The following is an 18,325-nucleotide window of genomic DNA, read 5'->3' as shown; positions in this document are numbered from 1 at the left end:
GTGATGTTTCTCCTCTCTATCAGTATATGCGCTCCTTGCGATCAAAAGTGCTACGTAAAATGGTTGTATATAGACATCTTCAGCAAAAGAATATTCCATTGATAATCAGGTTTTGTAATCTTTTGAAATGCATTTTTGGTAATGCTTTTCGATGAGGTAGACCCTTCTTCTGCTATCTGTCATTTGGCCATAATCAGGGATTCTGCAACTCAAACTCATCAGAAATTCTCGTGTATTTCGTGTGATCAACAGCAACAAAATCTATCAGTTTAAGAGGACGGAATAGAATTTATTAATTTGTATTCGTAAACATGTAGTCATTTCTACAAACTCTGTGACTTATGTAATGCTGGTAGGATCACCACATTTTTAAAGCTTGTACAAGAATTTGTCATTTATTAGTGGAAATTAAATAATTGTGAAAAAACTAAAGCAAACATGGTTGCTACAGTATATTTTCTGCACATCAGCACAGTTGAGATCCCCCCATGTCATAACATATTCTTAGATGATTTGGATCCATAAATTGTATGATGTCCCTGCCCCCCTTCTCTAAAATATATTGTTTGAACCAAATTGAAAGTTGAACTTGCAAAGTTGCCATATTTGGTACCAATGTTCCAACATGAGAGGGAGTTATATGGACTCATTCTATTGGCATTTTGTTTCTTTTCTGTATTTTTGTTATCCAAAGTGGTTAAATTATGTTATTAGACCTCCGGACATGTCCTTTGGCAGGAGCTTTTTATTGTTTTTTGAGAAAAAATAGCCACGTATTGTTGGATGCTACCCTGGAGCCAAAAATTTACTCAAAATAGCATCCCTGGGACACCCTAATGCTGAGGATTGGGGAATTTGCTGTTGCATTTCGTGTCTTTTCTGACCCCAGGTCTCTCCCCTTGCCTCTTTTTGTTTTTTTTTTTAATCTTTTTTCTTCCTTTTCTTCTCGCTTACAGTTGGCCACATATTCTATAATGTTGGGGAATTTATTTAATCTTCTTTTCCTTTTTCTGTCTTCTAGTTGTTGCATGTATATCTTAATTTTGCTAGGGGACATGTTTTTGTCAAGTTTTGACTTTGCAGTCAAGTCAATGAAGCTGATTTCATCAGCCTTCAAAATTTCCTTTTCTTCCTGTGTGTGGGATCACCATGGTTTACATGGTAGATCTCGTGTTTGTGTTCTTCCCTGCACATTAAACACAAGATTGCCATTACGGGAAGACATTTCATGTTAATATATGAACTTTAGATATGTGATGTGAAAAGTCCATGACTTTGATGATTCTCTTTGCCCTTTGCAAGTATGTGACTGTTGCTGAAGTATATACTCACCTATGGAATCAAAAATCAATCAGGTGTTTTCAGGAATTAAAGCTATTCTGTTAAGTTGGACAGATTATCTATAGTGATTAACTAGTTTTAAGGTGTGTTGGAGAACAAGGAGAAGTACATTACATCTTTTCAGGGTACAGGTTATATTCTAAGATAGATGGATGAGGGCAAGACAGTGCCATAGTTATGGATCACCACTGCTGCAAGCCCAGCCCCAATACTATGTTTGCAAAACTCCATGGTGGATATAGGCAATGTGCTACAGCATATAGTTGTGTTGAATCATTGTGGTTGAAGTATGTTTCATTAGAAGACTCCAAATTAATATGCATTTAAGCTGAATGGTGACAATAGGTAGCATGCCATATTGCCAATATTCTGGATTTTAATGTTTGAATGAAATATGTTGACGTTATCTTTATTTTGTCAGGAAATATGGATTAAAGTGCTTATTCTTGCATTTCATCAAGTTGATGGGAGATTGCTCCAACTTTTTTTTCTATAAATTTATGTAAATTTCAGGTTACATGGTATGATATTTGTTTTGTTATCATAACTAAACAGGAAGCTTTCTTTCATGGCAGGTAATAGATGAATTTGATCAGAATGTACACTTGGTTGAAATTGACATTGAGGAAGATCCTGAAATTGCGGAAGCAGCAGGAATTATGGGAACACCTTGTGTGCAATTTTTCAAACATAAGGAAATGCTCAAGTGAGGCTGCTTCCTTTCAGGATTTTGTTAGCTCATCTACATATAAATATCTTGCATTTCTTCATTCTTGTGTGCATCTGCTGTCTTGCTGCTACCTATGAAACATGTACGGTGGAGCTTCTTTATCTTCAGAAGGCTTTTGCTCATTTACATATGATCAAAGAAGAGGTTGCAACAGTTAAGTTGCTACAACATCTGACTTGATCAAGTAATTCATGATTTATTGTCATGAAATGTCTTTGTAAAGGGCATTACATGTGAAAGCTAACATCTCAATACCCAAAAGAGTTTCACTTGAAAGACACATCCCTTTGTTTGCCCATAGGATCTATAGCATATGATCCCTCTACATCTACTATATTCATGTTACAGATTTTAAGTGCCAAATTTAGTGATTTTGTGGGTGCTTTATATATGAAAAAACTTACTGCATTCAATGAAAGCTTATTCGTAAAATGAGAAAGATTGTAAAATGACAGCATTTTTAAACTGTTGCCTTGGGTGGAAAAAATGGCAAGAAATGACACAAAGTTGAAGCATCGGATAGCTGCTTCCTGGTTAACAAAGAGGGGTAGCTCTCCCCCAAATGACCCTAGCCCCTTGAACCTTGCTCAAGGCAGGGTTGGATCCCAAGTCATTTGGTACCACTCTCGAAGGCTTTACCAGCTTGGTAAGCTAGCACCTTCATTGGCTATTTCTTAGTTGCTTTTGAAATTTACTCATTTTTTTGGGTCAATTTTGACTTGGTCAATGTGGATTTATCCATAGTCTTGTGATTAGTTTGCAACATACTTATCAAGGTTTTAAATTCTATGGGATGGGGTTGTCTTGGTTTTCTTATGGGACACGACACTGTCCTATCCCATGCCGATATTTGGGACTGGAGATGTCCTAAGATATATCAATTGAGATGTTGGGATTATGACAGGATGGTTTTGTCCCAACATTCAGGATGGTATCCCATCTCGATGTTTCGTAAGATGTCCGGCCAGGACTTGAGTCCTTGACTTGTATATTATCATGGACTAATATTTTTTTAAGATTTTTACCCTTAACCATTTTACATGAAATTTAAGAATGTTGGTCTCAAATATGTAAGAACCTTTTAGATTTAGATGGACATGCGATAACTAGACTTGTGCATCCATTGAATTGAGCCAGGTTCATGTTGGGCCATAAATCCATGTTGACATCAAATCTTTAGACCTGAGTGTAAGTTTAGTTTGGCAATAAGCCAGCAGGCCCGAGCTTGACTTGGTTGGGCTTGACATCTATGACCCAAGTCCGCCATAACAGTGATTCTCTTGGTGTAGTGGGAGAGAGAGTGTGGAAGGAGATGGGGGAAGAGGACAAGGGAGGGAGAGAGAGTGGGGGGGAAGGGAGAGGGGGTAGAGGAGTCGCCGGCTGTAGAGTTGGGGTGGAGGAGAGGGGAGAGAGAGAGAGTGAGGAGGATGTTGATTGTGGGGAGAGGGAGAAAGAGAGCGGAGGGAGAGGGAGCAGCAGTGGTGATGGAGCATAGAGGTGTGGCTGTGCATGAGAGAGAGAGAGAAGGTGCGGCGTGGACGGAAGAAGTGCCACGATGCATGAGATGGGGGGCTAGGGAGCAAGGTTGGGGTGGAAGGGACGATGTCTGCTGAGAATGGGGGGGAAGCGGGGGAGGGTTATTAGATCTAGGGTTTCTCTCCCCATTTTCTTTTTCTTTTCTATTTTCACGTTGTAAATTTTTATGTAGTATTGTTTTATATATGAATTGATAATTTGATATATTTATAAAAGATTCAGGTTGCACCAGATTAAAAAATAGCAAGCCTAAGCATGACTCAATTTTATTCGGGCTTGGAGAGTTGAGTCTTGGAACAAACCACTAGGCTGAAAACTTGAGCTTGAGCTTGGCAAAAATTGGGCCACATCGGATCTAGACAGGTCTTGCTTTAATACGAAAAAGACTTGCTCATAAGGAAAATTACTGAAGAATCTAAGTCTAAAATAGGCTAATTCTTTTAAAAATATGCAACCTTCTAGGTCAAATTTCTTGAATCCCATGAATTCAAAGTTTCAAGCAAATCTTATCAAGAATCTGATTTCTTACAACCGAAGAATTTTGCCTTTGCGCCTTGAAGATATGTAAGGTCTGACCATAAGTCCTTATCTAGGAGCAAGAAATTTTGAATTAGGATGCTAGGTGGTGTGAGAACCCTAGCATTATTGGAGTTTTTTTTTTTTTTCCCTTAAATAATAGATTGAAGGATTAAGGTTCAAATATTACCAAATCTTTCCATGTTCTTTTTGTTGGATGTCTGTACTAGGAAGAAAAAAAAAAAAAAAAACCACGTCTGGTCATGCTTGGACCTGATACCCAGACTGGGCTTTGGCCTGAGATTTGAATGTTGGGCTTGCTTTGTGCCTATGTCCAACCCGGCTCATTGACAAGCCTCATCTGTACATATTTGCAAGTGATCACCACAGAATAGATTAGAGAACCTAAATAGCCTCATCTTTACATATGTGCAAGTGATCACCACAGATTAGATTAGAGAACCTGAAAAGCCTTACCAAAATGGCAACAAAACATAATATCTTATTCTAGTAGGATTTGAGACCAAACTCTATGAGTTGAAAACCCATGATGCACTATTTAAATTGAGAAACCACCATAGCTTGTAATGACCTATGACAATTTCAATGCCAATAGTGTTGGAGGTTGCTGACCATGCAATAAGTGGTTGCAAAATGGTCAATTTAGTTACTTTTGATGACATTGGATTGAAACTTTTTTGTTTCTTTGATTGTTTCCCATCTCTATAGCCGCCACATGCAAACAACATAAATAAATCAAAGTCACCTTCAGTTTCTGCTGAAACAACTGGCCTGGCTAAAATTTTGAATGAAATACAAATGCTTTTTTTTAATAAAAGAGGCTTCTTATTATTTAGAAGAAAGTTAAGCTTATAATAATTCAGGTAAGCTCGAGGGCCTAGACATGGAGAATTTTGACCTTTGGAGGGGGGCTTTTTATTTTGAGTTGAAGATTTTGTGAAGAATTGGAACTCTTGATTGAAGTTGCAAGAAAGATCTTACCATCTTTGTTAGGACAATATGACAGATAAATGAATGATGGGTTATGGCTATGCCAAAGGTACGGACAAACCAGCTACCATCCTTTCCAATAAAAGGAACGACTTACCGAATTTTAGTAATGGGTTTTTTAGAATGAGTGGCTCCAATTGGAGGGAACAACAAGTCAATTAATTTCGGGTGAGATTCCATCCCATATGTTTGTTAGCATTCACCTGAAAGCATATGGTTGTGTACACCACGCATTTATGCTCCAGAAACATTATATCATTTGATGCTTTATTCTTCTTTGCATGTTTTATATTTTTTGATCAATTTATACCTTGAGAACTGATCTTCTGAAAATGCAGCATCAATATTATGTGTTCAATTCCTTATTTATTTTAAACTGATTCTCATAGTAAATAATATGAGCTTAGAGTTTTGAGAACCTTATGTAACTTACTTTTTTGCATGTTATGCTGCTGATCCTGTTAGTCCTTGGACATTGCAGGACTGTGTCTGGGGTGAAAATGAAGAAAGAATACAGAGAATTTATTGAGGCAAACAAATGAGCGGAGCTGTTTAACTATGCTTAATAATTTTTACATTCATTTACTCTGTTTTGATCTTTCATGCTACCATTTGAAATGGCCAATTTTTACGGGTTTTTCCAGATCTAAATCTGTACCCTAATTATTTATAATATATCAACTTGAAAATTCCCTCATTTGCTAAGGAAATTCTGTTGCAAATCTGGTTCAGAAATCATGTGCGTTGATCTTCTTGCTGCCTGCAGGAATTGCTTACCTGATGCATATATACATACATACATACATCCATATATATATATATATATATATATATATATATGAGTGTGTGTACACAACACATTGGAACAAAATGTATTCCACTTTGAGTGTAGAATGCAGTCTTTGGTACATCTGCTGGTGCCTTGAAGATTTGATACTCACTGCCGTAGCCGACCATAAAGGAAAACGTCTGATAATATATGTGTGTATGTATGCCTGTCCGTCTCTGTCTGTGCGTGTGCGTGTGCGTGTGCGGGTGTGCTTGGGTGAGACTTAAATATACCTAGACATCATTCTGGAGGATATCTGTTAATATTAGGGGACTAAGTATGAATCATATTATGATGTCTCCCCAGAAGAAAAAGAGAGAGTAAAAAAGAAGTGTCCTCTTGTAGCTTCCGGAATCGTCATCCCAGATCCTGTGGGAACACTGAGGACAGCGCACTGCCTGCCATCATGTATTGGTAGCCGTTCTATTGTTTGATGCTGTTTGTTTTTCCGAAATCAACCCGGGGATTTGTCTTGGAAGAAATTAAAATTTGCCTTCTCCCAAAGACGACTTCTGTAGTTTGCCTAAGAGACCATATTTGAAAAAACAAGTGATGTAAGTTGTAAAGATTATTACCTAATGAATTAGGTTGCTGTATTAGATGTCAAGTTGCATGATGGTTATGAGACCTAGATTCCTTTTTTTAATTTTTGATCCTTTTTGTTGAAAGGAAGAGGCCTAGATTGCACGCTTGATGAAAAGGATCAGTATAGAGAAGCCAATCAAGCAGCTCATTGGCTCTTTGACGAAAGTTTATGTTCTCCTGCCATAGCGATGGTGACAACGCTGAAGCTCTGTCCAACTTTATCCATAGCGATACTGGTGCTGTTGATTTTCCTGCATCACTAACGTAGTTGTTGAATAAAGAAAATAGAAAGAAGAAGACTGAAGAGATGAAGAAATTAGCATTTGTTCTTATACCTCCCTGCCCGCCTCCCACTTGTGAAGGTAAGAAGCCACAAATTTGCAGAATGCGAAAGTTTTTGTTCGGGGAGCCACAGGTTTTTCGTAATTTCAAGGTTATGGAATCCCGATTCCCGATAGATGGAAATTTTTGGGTTCAAAAGGAATCTGGCTTCCACTGATTTTTGACACCGTGTCTTCTTGTAAGCAGGCCTTTCACCCTCATTGGATATGACAAAAAGAAAAAAAGGAAATAATCATACATCCAGATTATTGACTAGTTCAGTTGGTAAAGCAAAAAAAGGCAGCTGAATTTTTTTTTTTTTTTAGTTTTGAATTTTTAAAATTTTATATTAATTACTTTTTTTATATAGTTCATGTATTTATTGTATCTTTTGTGGCTGAAGTAATATGGTTTGTTTGGTGCTGAGCTTCCACGTTATTTTCACGGCTTTATGATTGTATTGATACTAGAATGTGGCAATGTAAGCCGGATTTAAAAAAAAAAAAAAAAAAAAAAATTAGTGGCCAGGCTGAAACCATCGAGGACCTTGATGGGGACTCGGCAACCATTATAGACCTGAAATACCGAAATACGGTAACGTTCCAGCCCTCTATTTTATCCTCAAAATCCAACGGTTCACGGACAACCATCACACCACATCCCCACCGTCCTGGCGAGACCGCGCTTCAACCCAACCCGCACACAAAACTAGTACATATTCTCATCCCAAGTGTTTCTCTCATCCTCCCCTCACTCCCTTCCCCACACCCAGCGCGAGGAAGCCCGTGGAGCTCCCAAACAAGCGGCGATGATGGCCACCGCCCCCCCCGCCGCCGCCTCTCCCTCCTCCCTCTCCCCACCGGCCGCGCTCGCCTGCCCCAAGCCCGCCGCTGCCCCTCTCTCCCTCCGCCCCTTCTCCTCCTCCTCCTCCTCCTCCTACCCCTCCTTGGCTCTTCACACCCTCCATTCCCGCAGCCCATGCCTTCCCATCGTCTCCCGGAAACCCACCCGCACCGAGGCCGCCATCGCCGCCGTCGCCGCAACCGCCACCGAAACCGACGTGGTGGAGGATGATGAGGCCACCTCGGAGGCCGCCGCCGAGGCCCCGTCCCCACCATCGAAGCCCAAGACCGGCAAGGCCGCCTTGCTCCTCAAGAGGGATAGAGTACTTCCTTTTCTGATCTTCATCTTTTTCTTCTTCTTCTTTATTCCGCGTTTGTGGTTTAGAGGAACTAGTGAAAAGGCCTCGGATAAAAGTGGTGTTTTGATGGCAGACGAGGTCGAAGAGATTCTTGGAGATCCAGAAGCTGAGGGAGAACAAGAAGGAGTATGATGTGCCGGCGGCCGTGGCGCTTCTCAAGCAGATGGCTAACAGTAGGTTTGTCGAGTCCGCGGAGGCCCATTTCCGGCTTAACATTGACCCCAAATACAATGACCAACAGCTGAGGGCCACGGTTTGGAATTTCAATAAATTATTCGCTTTGTTGCATTTTAAATTTGTTGGTTTGTTAGTGTTTCTGGGTTGATTGCTTATCTGTTGTTCTGTCTTCTTGTAGGTGAATTTGCCCAAGGGGACAGGGCAGACTGTTAAAGTGGCCGTACTAACACAAGGCGGGTAGCTAAATACTTATGTTGTTATAGTGGCCCATCGCACACATCTAAACAGAAGTTGAAATACTTTTACATGATATCTTTTGCTTTCTCAGCAAGACTTATGAATTTTCTACTTTTTCATCATAATATTACAATGTGATTTTAATACTTTGATTTGTCTCATTTCAATGTTATGTTTCTGACCGTAATTTCCTGACAGCTGGTCAATCTCTCAGCAACTAATTGTTCTAGATTGGTATAAAGCTTTAGATAAAGCTAGTCTCTGATTGTGTTGACATTAGAAGTATCTTGTTTGTGGAAGATGCTTATTTCCAATCTTTTCATTTGTTTTGCAAGAAAATTTTGATTTCAAAGACGTATTGTTTCTTAGGAAGGTCCGGTATCTCATTCAATTCATGCAAACTGTACTGAACGGTGCATTCCATTGTGTTAGTCTTAAATCAGATGGATTTGAAGCCATCCATTAAAAACTGCTTTTGTTCAATCTCCGGAGTCTGCCTCCATGGTTTCCTAATGCTGTTATATCAATACATGACTGCATAAATCATGAGTCTCTGGTACATTTTTGAAAGAGAAACATGACAAGAGTACATTAATAAAATAAGAGGGTGTATATAGCAATCTTGCCTTACATAATTATGTTCTCTTCTCATGGCATAATTTCTACTCCAACATCTCATTGTTTGATGGGAATTACACAATTATTAATCAGATTCCCTGCTCTGGATAAGTCACATTAATCATGACTGCCAATAGCTAGTTTTTGCAAAAGATTCAGAATTTGGCAGAGTTCTCAGCTTGTTCATTATGCAATTCTGACACTACAAAGTGTTAAGTTTATCATAGTCCAAAACTTTGGTATGCATGAAAATCCAGCAAATTAATTCTGTTGACTAATTTGCAAAACTCTAGCAAATCCTAAACCAATCCATGGGTCCTCGATTTTCACTCATAGCTTAGAATCTCATATAATGAATTTTGTCTGGATTCCCACTTTCTTGTTCCATTTGTATCAAATTTGAGGCATGATTAGAAATTGCAGAAGGCTTATAATTTCATTCCTACTGAAAAACCTTGTTGAATTTCCTATTGATCCATAGTAGGTCCAACAGCTGATCAGCCTATGGAATCACAAACTCTTAAGTGTCTTTAACACCAACCATTTTTTTCCTTCTAAATCAGATGGTATCCTGTTCATCTTTTGTAACCCCACTTATCCATAGTCCTCCCCTCCAGAATGCCAGAAAATTTGTTTATTCCTTGATGAAAAACATCAAAGCCCAATCTAATCCATGCATCCTTTAACCCTAGACATAAGCTTTCATGCTATATGATATTTCCATAAAGTTAGCCCCTTTTTAATATGTCAAACTAAGTCTAACTTAAATGATATTTGGAAATTCTAGGAGACATGTAGTTTCAGTTTTATATGAGCAACATTGATCCATAGAGCCGTCAGCTGATCAACCCCTGAATAATAATTTACCAAATTATGAATCATCTTTCCTATTCAGGTCCTGCATCATTATGTTATAAAATCCAATGAAAGTCTTTTTGCTTAATTGGATGGCATCTTCCCAACCTTTTGTAACTCAAGAAGAACATAACCTTGGCCATTTCTTCAGCTTACAGCTGCAAGCATAATGAAATCTAACGTATAGTATAAAGGGATGCCTGAAGTAACTAACTTATTGGAGGCGAATCTTTTTCTTAATATGGTGAGAGTTTTTTGCTTTTCCAACCTCTAGATTTCTCACTTGGTGAAAAAATGGCACTTCGTCAACTTTCAGACTTTTGGGTATCAAAGGCTGCTCTAGAATGGACAAGGATTAAGTATAGTGTGATGGTGTTCCTATAGAGGGCAATCTTAGTAAAATTGTGCTCTTTATGATGGCCCATGCAGCCATGCCTAAACTTAGACTTTGGGGTGTTAAAATGTGCCTAGCAGTTCAGAATCTTGCAAAAATACTGCATGTTTCTGTTTTTGTCACAGATCAAAGAAGCCTGTTATTGTCGGTAGGATAAGGAATTCTTGGACCATGTTGGGTTTCTTGCATGAACAGGTGGTTGTTGTGAATTTAGGATGAATTTTCCTTGATGAGAACAACTTTTTTAGAGCAGACCTGAGATCAGGTCTTTTGTCATTATTGGTGATGGAGCTGCTCAGCAGGTCAAGGTGAGGTTGAATATAGACTAAACAACAGGGTCATAAACTTAATGAAAATTGTCCTATATTGCCTGTGTTGCCTAGTCTGTCACTAAAGATTCATCTTAAAGTGGAGCTCATCCAACATTGCTTTCAATTTAGTCAGCTTAAAGCAGCAGTTGTTTATCAAAGTTGAACAATTAATAGAAGTTTTTCTTTGTTGGCAGAATTGGAGACATTTTTAACTATGCAATACATAATTCAATATAGAGCCTTTGTTTATTTTCGGTCTACAATGATGATGGCATTCCATTAATTTTTACTCGGGCAAGCTTTTGAAAACTTTACTCTTCCTGAATTTGATATTTATTAGGTTTAAATTTTATAGGTGAAAAGATCGATGAGGCACAAAATGTGGGAGCTGATATAGTTGGTGGAGAAGATCTAATACAACAAATAAAGGGAGGATTCATGGAGTTTGATAAGCTAATTGCTTCTCCAGATATGATGCCTAAGGTATGTATCTTGTATTCAAAATGGATTTTTTTTCTCTTTTCTTTTCATTTTAAATTTTCATGTTGACACAGATAGAGGATGTAAGCAAAATAGGTCATGGCATTTTATACTTTTACTTTTTATTAAAAATGCATTTCATCTGCTATTAAATATATGATGCTGCTTCAATGCTAATGAAGTGAAATTTTAAACAGCCATTTAAATTATTTGACTGTATGATTAAAAAAATAAACTTTTGTTGAAGAAACAAAAATTAATCAGTGCCTTTTTTTTTATTTTGTTAAGCTTTTAATCAGTAACTTCTAACTGCTTAAGCACATAATATCTGCTAGGGTAGCTAACTTTAGATTGTTATATGGAAATATTCTACAAAATTCCTTATGATTATAGTTTTAATAACAACATATAGTAGTTATCTATCCTGGAAATGATATACGGACTACAAACATGATTGTTATATGTAGATAGGTTTATTTTTTATTTACAATTGCATACTGTATTAGAAGTAATGGTTTGCTCTTGACTGACATGGTCAAGCTTCATACTTGTCGGTTCAAGTTGCAGCACAGTCTAAAATAGATAGTAGAAAAAATTTTCCTTCGTCTGTAGTTTGTACATCATCTAGCTCTTGAAAAGAGACACCTGGTGCCTATGTAAGCTTTTGAAGCTCACTTTTTCGTGGTATTGACTAAGTTATCACACTTAGAAAGTAAAGAAATTAAATGAAAACAACTGATGTACACTTAAAAGTCCTAATTTTGAAATTACTCTACATGTATAATCCTTCTGTGAGGTGTCTCTTAACAAAAAGAGAGAGAAAGCATTAGGGGCGGCAGGCTATGTATTTCTAGCTACAGGTATAGCTGTTTTCTTTAAGAATTCTTTGAAAAGAAGTGAGTCAAGATGAGCAGTCAACCTATCCACTCTCCTGTTAGTGGGACTCTTAAGATATGAAATCTCTTAAGATATGAAATCTTTTTGCATCTGTGATTGGGACTTAACTGGAATGCTGAAAGACTGCTCCTTGGTAATTTAGGAGGTTTGGAAGTGGCTGATAGGAGAAATCATCCACCCTTTCTGCTTCTCCCTTTTTTTTTATCTCTCACTAATCATCTTGGCTGCTCCTGCTGCATTAATAACCCATCTAAATTAATATCCTGCTGCCTAGATAAATAATACTTATTCACCATAATTTTTTCTGTGATATGTTTTTTTTTATCTACATGCATTTTCTTTCACATCTTTGCCTCGTACTTAGTAAGCTTGTTGTAGAATGTCTAACTGGAGCAGAACTTTTAGAGACCATCTAAGTGCTTTAATAACCTCTAGTGGAACATAAACTAAGGGTGCATCGTTTCCTTTGATGGTGCTAATGGAAATCTATATTCCAAAAAACAATGTTTTCTGCAATTTCAGTAGTTAACTTACTTCTCTTCTTTAATCACCATCAGTCATACTTTTGTTATAACCTTATGATTGCTTTATTGGCTTGGTTATCTGGATTGCTAATTGTTAATTAGCACAATTAGCATTCTCGTGGAAGCCTGGAGTTATATAAATTTTCAAAATTCATTGATAATCTCCTTTGATGGTTTCTTGTGTTTGTATTGCATACGGTCTCAAGGTTTATATCCTCTTGGAGGAGATGCAACATAAAATCAAAAAGCCCTGGCCTGCCTTGTTACATTATGCAGCTTGACTTAGATATTGGTTTTGTTTGATCTAATACTTTATGGCTATTTTGGGAGCAGGGTGGATGAAACATATATCTGAACCATGGATGGCAGATTTAGCGAGGATCTTTTGTTGGACATTGTTATTGTACAGTGGAGATGCCCATTTGGTCTAGTTTTCAAATCAATTTAAGGTGGCCTTTTGAGGGTTTCTAGAGAAGAAAAATGAAAGTTAAATCTGAGACTTCATAGAGAATTAAAAATACTAATAATAATAATAATAATAATAATAATAAAGAATTTACCAACTAGTATGCTAGAATCATAGAATCAACTAGAATGTGAAATGGAACACTTTCACAAAACAGCATTAGAAGATTGAGGTCTTAGATCTTAAAGACTTAAACATCTCACTTAATTGTGAATTGGATTAAAAGTTATGTGATTTTAAGAGGTCAAATAGGTTATCTTCATCTTCTTTTGTGCTTACAGTTTTTTTGAGTAAAGCTGCAAATAAAAAACTTTTTAGTGATAATATTCAGTAAAAAATGTGGCAAAATCTACAAGATCATGTTATCTGTGTCATTTGTAATTAAAGATGACTCAGTGATTATTTGTTTATGCATTACTAAGAAAAGCCATTAGCTTAAAATTTAAAGTTTTAAGTTGCTTAGCATATCATGTAATTTTATGACTATCCAGCCTTCTAAGATGTGGTGTCTCCTAGCTGTGAACCATGTTAGGAATTCACAATAGTGGATTGTCTCTGCTATTAAAGGTTGGGGGAGGGGCGGGGGGGGGGGGGGGAGCGGGCGGGAGGGAGAGGGTGGGGAGAGAGCAAGCAAGAGAGATCTTGATGAACGTACACACAATTGTCCATGACCTTAGCTTACTAGGTCTTCCTATCACATGTAAGTCTATGATGCACAAGCATGCATACTTGCTGAGAGGTTTTTTTTTTTTAATTACTTATTCTGAATTGCCTTCGTAATTTTGTTGAATTCTAACTATTCATTTGCCTGTATCAGAAACTGTTTCTTTGTTATTTTTCATTCCTTAAATTTTATTGATTTCTTTAAAACTTTTGTTGAAGGACAAACTTCTGCCTATAAAATACACAAAGTTGATTTATCGATATGATGTTTATATGTAGTTCATATATAGGAAAGCTACTCTACTGGTTCCATGTCTAATTCTGGATAAATGCCATAGACTTGAGAGTTTAAGAAGCCAGTAGCATAATGGTGACTAAAATATCGTCGATATCGAACATACTTGAAACCATGTAGTTTGGGCAAGAAGGAAGAAAACAACAATAAGTGATTGTTTCCTGGAGTTACCAGGTGCACGATTCAACTACATTGTGGATGGAGGGGTGTCTACCAACTAGCCCACAATGTTGCATGTTTGTAGATCAAGTAGTTACTCATGATCCACTAGAGATCAAAGTAACAGTGCAGTATGCAGGCAGTCAAGGGACCAGATATGCTGGTTGCATATGCGGGCACATTAGTAATTTTAAATGTGATAATAAGTAAAATATATTAAGTATATTAAAAAATAATAATGCTGATATACTTTTATATAAATAATATAAATATTCATAATAATGATAACTAATAATTAGCATTTATTATTTAGTATTTAATATTAATAGCGATGATTAAAACATCATGGAAACATTTGTCCAACATAACCATCAGTTAAAACATGCTCAGTCCACCAGATCCACAAAAGAATGGCCACATATTGGACTCCATGATGCTAAGCAAGCCACACGTGCAACCATATTGCGCTAATTGGGCCACATATACAGCTCCATACCACTAAATGGATTGACTTTTTGATCCATATGAAGTATAACTGCATATAAGAACCATATATAGGCAATGAGGTGTGGTCAACATCACATCTATGCATGTGCCCTTATGCACCACATTTTAAAACATGAGATTGAAGTGGTCACCTTTTAAAAGGACTTGAATTTGCGCTATAGGACAGATGGATGTCTTTTGAATTTCAAATTAGGTCCCAAGCGTGATTTGCTATAGCAGACCATATTGCCTGCTATGGGGTGTATTGTACTGTACCAGTAGCATACCAAGACTCAGTATGTCCGCCATATTGAGTGTTGAGGTATATAACATGCTAATGCTTGTTACAGGTGTATTGGTTGGGTACCAGTACAGGGTCTGGTACCAAGACTGCAAACCTGATCCTAATTAACTTGCTTTACAAAGGTAAACCACTACCTTGATATCTCAGTTTGGTACTTTGATGGGCTAGAGAACTAGTTTTTATGATTGCCAGTGTCAACATCTATTGAGTAAGCCAATTCTCCAACAGAATATCTGTCTTTGCAATGAGAGGCAAATGAATGAATGTGCCTGAGATTTGGATGCTCCCCAACTTGGACTTGTCATTGATTTTTGTAAGAAGCTATATGTTTGCTAATCATACAGGTGTGGCCGTGTAGGCTTTCCTGGGTGAATGAATAACCTGTGGGTTCTCTAGCGTATAAAAGAAAAACACTAGTCCATGATTTAAATATGTTGTATTGGCTTAGGACTTATGTAGGTTTTGTAATAATCACCTGCCAACTATATCAGTGCTGGAAACATGGCTAACCAGGTTGAAGATTTATTTTGCTAAAGCAAGTACCTTTAGAGAGAAAGCGGCCTTCATTATTGATAATGGTCAAAGCATTTTCATTAATAATAATCATTTACCTGCATTGGACTGGTAGATGACAACAATTCATGTGCACTACTGAGAAAAGAGGCATAATTTTGCCAGTTCTCAGTAACTAAAACCTAAAATACCTCTTGAAGGACAGGTTATAGGGGCCCCTATTGGTCTTTAAAATGGACAAATGAAGGCAGATACTTTGCGACGATGTCGTGGGTTAGGATAACCTCCTCAGAGAGCATTATGGAGAAACAATTGTTTCTTGTCCATCTGATCTGATAGAGAGGAGCATGACTATTAATTGCGGCTGTTATTACTAATGTCGCGTAGGATGGTTATACACCAATGTTCTTTTTCATTTTTTTATCTCTTGAGAGTGTGAGGGAACATTTATCAGATGTGCTATATACCTAACAGAACATGAGCAGCAAAACTGTCTTTGCAGTTTTGCTACATTCAACCTTGCTTGTAATTGTTGTCTTTTTTGTGATTTTGCATGCTTTCTGTCCTGCATTAATCTTTATATACTCAGATAGTTTCTGCTTCCATAATGGAAAGGCTTTCTGCATTTATTTGAGCTTCATAACATATCCAAGACTGGCTAAACATAATGCCCAGCATGGAGATAGGTCTGAAGAATTGCTTTATTTGTAATTTGACGTTGACTTTGCCCAATCTTAGAACAATCTACGGGTCAGTTACATCCTGGAATTCTTTGAACATCATTCAGGTTGCCAGTTTGGGGAAGATTTTAGGACCACGAGGACTTATGCCAAATCCTAAAGCGGGCACAGTCACTACAGATATACCTCAGGTATGGCTGGGTAATTTGTTGATATAAGCTTATCACATTTTGTAGTTTTGCTATTTTCAATATTCAGTAGCCAGAAGTTGATGCTGGTATATTGCTTTTTCTCTTGACTGGGTCAGTTCCTTCCTTGGACCTGACTACCTCAGATTTCATCTGAGTTCAAAATTATGGAAATTGTCATTGTTCAAGAAGTTTCAGTTTCTTGACAACACAATTCTACGTGCAACTACAAAGAATGTAAAATTATCTACCTTTCTTAGATCCAGTTTTGCTAGACTGAGGTACCTTCAGTTTAGATGGTAACTTTTGATCCTTCTGGTTTTGGAGCATGTTTTGGTTGAACTGAATTAGTATGCCTTGGCTAAGTCCCTTCATTTCTGACTAGTTTCAAATGTTGGCTTGAACCTTAACTGGAATGCTAGAATGAAGTACTAAGAAAAGCATAGACAGATTTCTGAAAACATATCAAGATAGTATACCATTGATGAATTACGAGATTCATCAAAAACAGTTTGGGCTTATTTTCATTTGCAGATTAATTGATATACTACAAATTAGTGATGTTGTGTATAATCCTCATAGAAGTTACCTTCATACAGCAAATATTGGTCATGACATAAGGGCACGTACATGCAAGGGCAAATCTCAGTCAGCTCACAATTATTGTGTTCAGCTGCTGGACGTGAGAGGGAAATTATTTTCTGAAATTTGGAGTACTGACGTTTATAATAGGCACTTCTTTATGTCATGCAGTGGTCCAGGAAAGGAGTTCTTGGACTGTATGAATTCCGAGCTGTTTCTTTTTCTCAGAAAAAAGGGGTTACCAGAGATGCATCATCATTCTAAATATTATTTATATAGATCTTCCACTAAGAATATCTATTAATATTGAATCACGTTATGCTCTGCAAAAGCTCATGCCATTGTTCTTATTGCTTCGACTACTTTAGCTGCTATATTTTGAAATTTAAAAATTATTATCGTAATCTACTGGGTAGAAATTCTCTGATACAAGGACAATTGCAGGCCATTAAAGAGTTCAAGAAGGGCAAAGTTGAATATCGAGCAGATAAGACTGGGATTGTTCACCTGCCTTTTGGAAAGGCCAACTTTCCTGATGAAGATCTTATCATAAATTTGATTGCTGCAGTTGTATGTTGTTTACCTTCTTTCTAGAGCTCCACTAATGCACCCAATGATGAGTTAGGTCAATATACAAAGACGTGGACTTATTTACATGGAACCTGACATTTTTTCGTACCTATGATATTGCAGAGATCCGTAGAAGCAAACAAACCTTCTGGTGCAAAAGGAGTATACTGGAAGAGTGCGCATATTTGCTCTTCAATGGGGCCTTCCATTCGGTTAAATATTAGAGAGATGCTTGACTACAAGCCTCCTGTAGCAGTCTAAATGCTCTAGAAACATCTGTAAAGTTATTCTTCTCTGGAGGAGCTTACCATCATGGTTACAACATTGTCATTGCTCACGCATGAAATGGGCAAACGCAAAATGAGAGGTGACAGTAGTTTGGTCCAGGTTTTTGGTGTTATGGACCACCGATGTCATGAGAGCTGATTGTTAACCTTGGGATGAAGTGGTCTTGTCAGTTGTATGTATTGTCCTTTCAGTAAATGTATTTATTTCGTGTTCCAAGCCGACAGCAGGGAATACTTTGGTTGAATTTTTTTGTGACTGGTTGGAGCTATCTATAGCCTCCTTGCATGGTCCTGAGATAAGCTGTTGTCCTGCATTCTGGCAACTTCCTTGTAATTTTCAGGTTTTTCAATTCTTTTTAATATCAAGCCGCTAGAAATTCACTGAATAGCACAGAAATAATATTAGGGGCAAGGTTTGCTGTTCTGATCGGTAGCATACCATACTGAATTGGTATGTAATTTCATATTATACCAATGTTGTCATATTGTATCATGTATTGAGACTGTAATAGTACGGTATCGATAGGAGGTTTAATATCGAGATGGCGGTTGGTCTTGTAGCATGAACA

At 37.4% G+C, this 18,325-nt stretch overlaps 2 protein-coding genes across 3 annotated transcripts in view; both read left to right on the top strand.

Annotated features, from left to right (window-relative positions):
- The window catches only part of LOC105057591 (thioredoxin reductase NTRC), a 30,628-nt gene extending 24,759 nt beyond the window's left edge, over positions 1–5,869 (top strand). The window contains exons 10-11 of one of the 2 annotated variants that reach the window (XM_073248383.1): positions 1,917–2,047; positions 5,600–5,869. In XM_073248383.1, coding sequence (XP_073104484.1) covers positions 1,917–2,047; positions 5,600–5,663 — 195 coding nt within the window. In that variant the 3' untranslated portion in view covers positions 5,664–5,869. The remainder of the gene's footprint in view (positions 1–1,916; positions 2,048–5,599) is intronic. The other variant, XM_010940240.3, reaches the window with a different exon arrangement.
- A 1,700-nt stretch (positions 5,870–7,569) lies between these two features.
- LOC105057725 (large ribosomal subunit protein uL1c) lies at positions 7,570–18,001 on the top strand. The gene is made up of 7 exons (XM_010940419.4): positions 7,570–8,034; positions 8,144–8,323; positions 8,426–8,480; positions 11,018–11,145; positions 16,237–16,320; positions 17,344–17,469; positions 17,593–18,001. The coding sequence occupies exons 1-7, from the start codon at positions 7,678–7,680 to the stop codon at positions 17,728–17,730; spliced, it is 1,068 nt and encodes a 355-aa protein (XP_010938721.4). The 5' UTR covers positions 7,570–7,677; the 3' UTR covers positions 17,731–18,001.
- The last annotated feature ends 324 nt before the right edge of the window (positions 18,002–18,325 follow it).

This window comes from Elaeis guineensis, chromosome 14 (assembly GCF_000442705.2).
Source record: "Elaeis guineensis isolate ETL-2024a chromosome 14, EG11, whole genome shotgun sequence".
NCBI lineage: Eukaryota > Viridiplantae > Streptophyta > Magnoliopsida > Arecales > Arecaceae > Elaeis > Elaeis guineensis.
The sequence above is the reverse complement of the archived record's forward strand: the minus strand, read 5'-3'. Positions and strand labels throughout refer to the sequence as shown.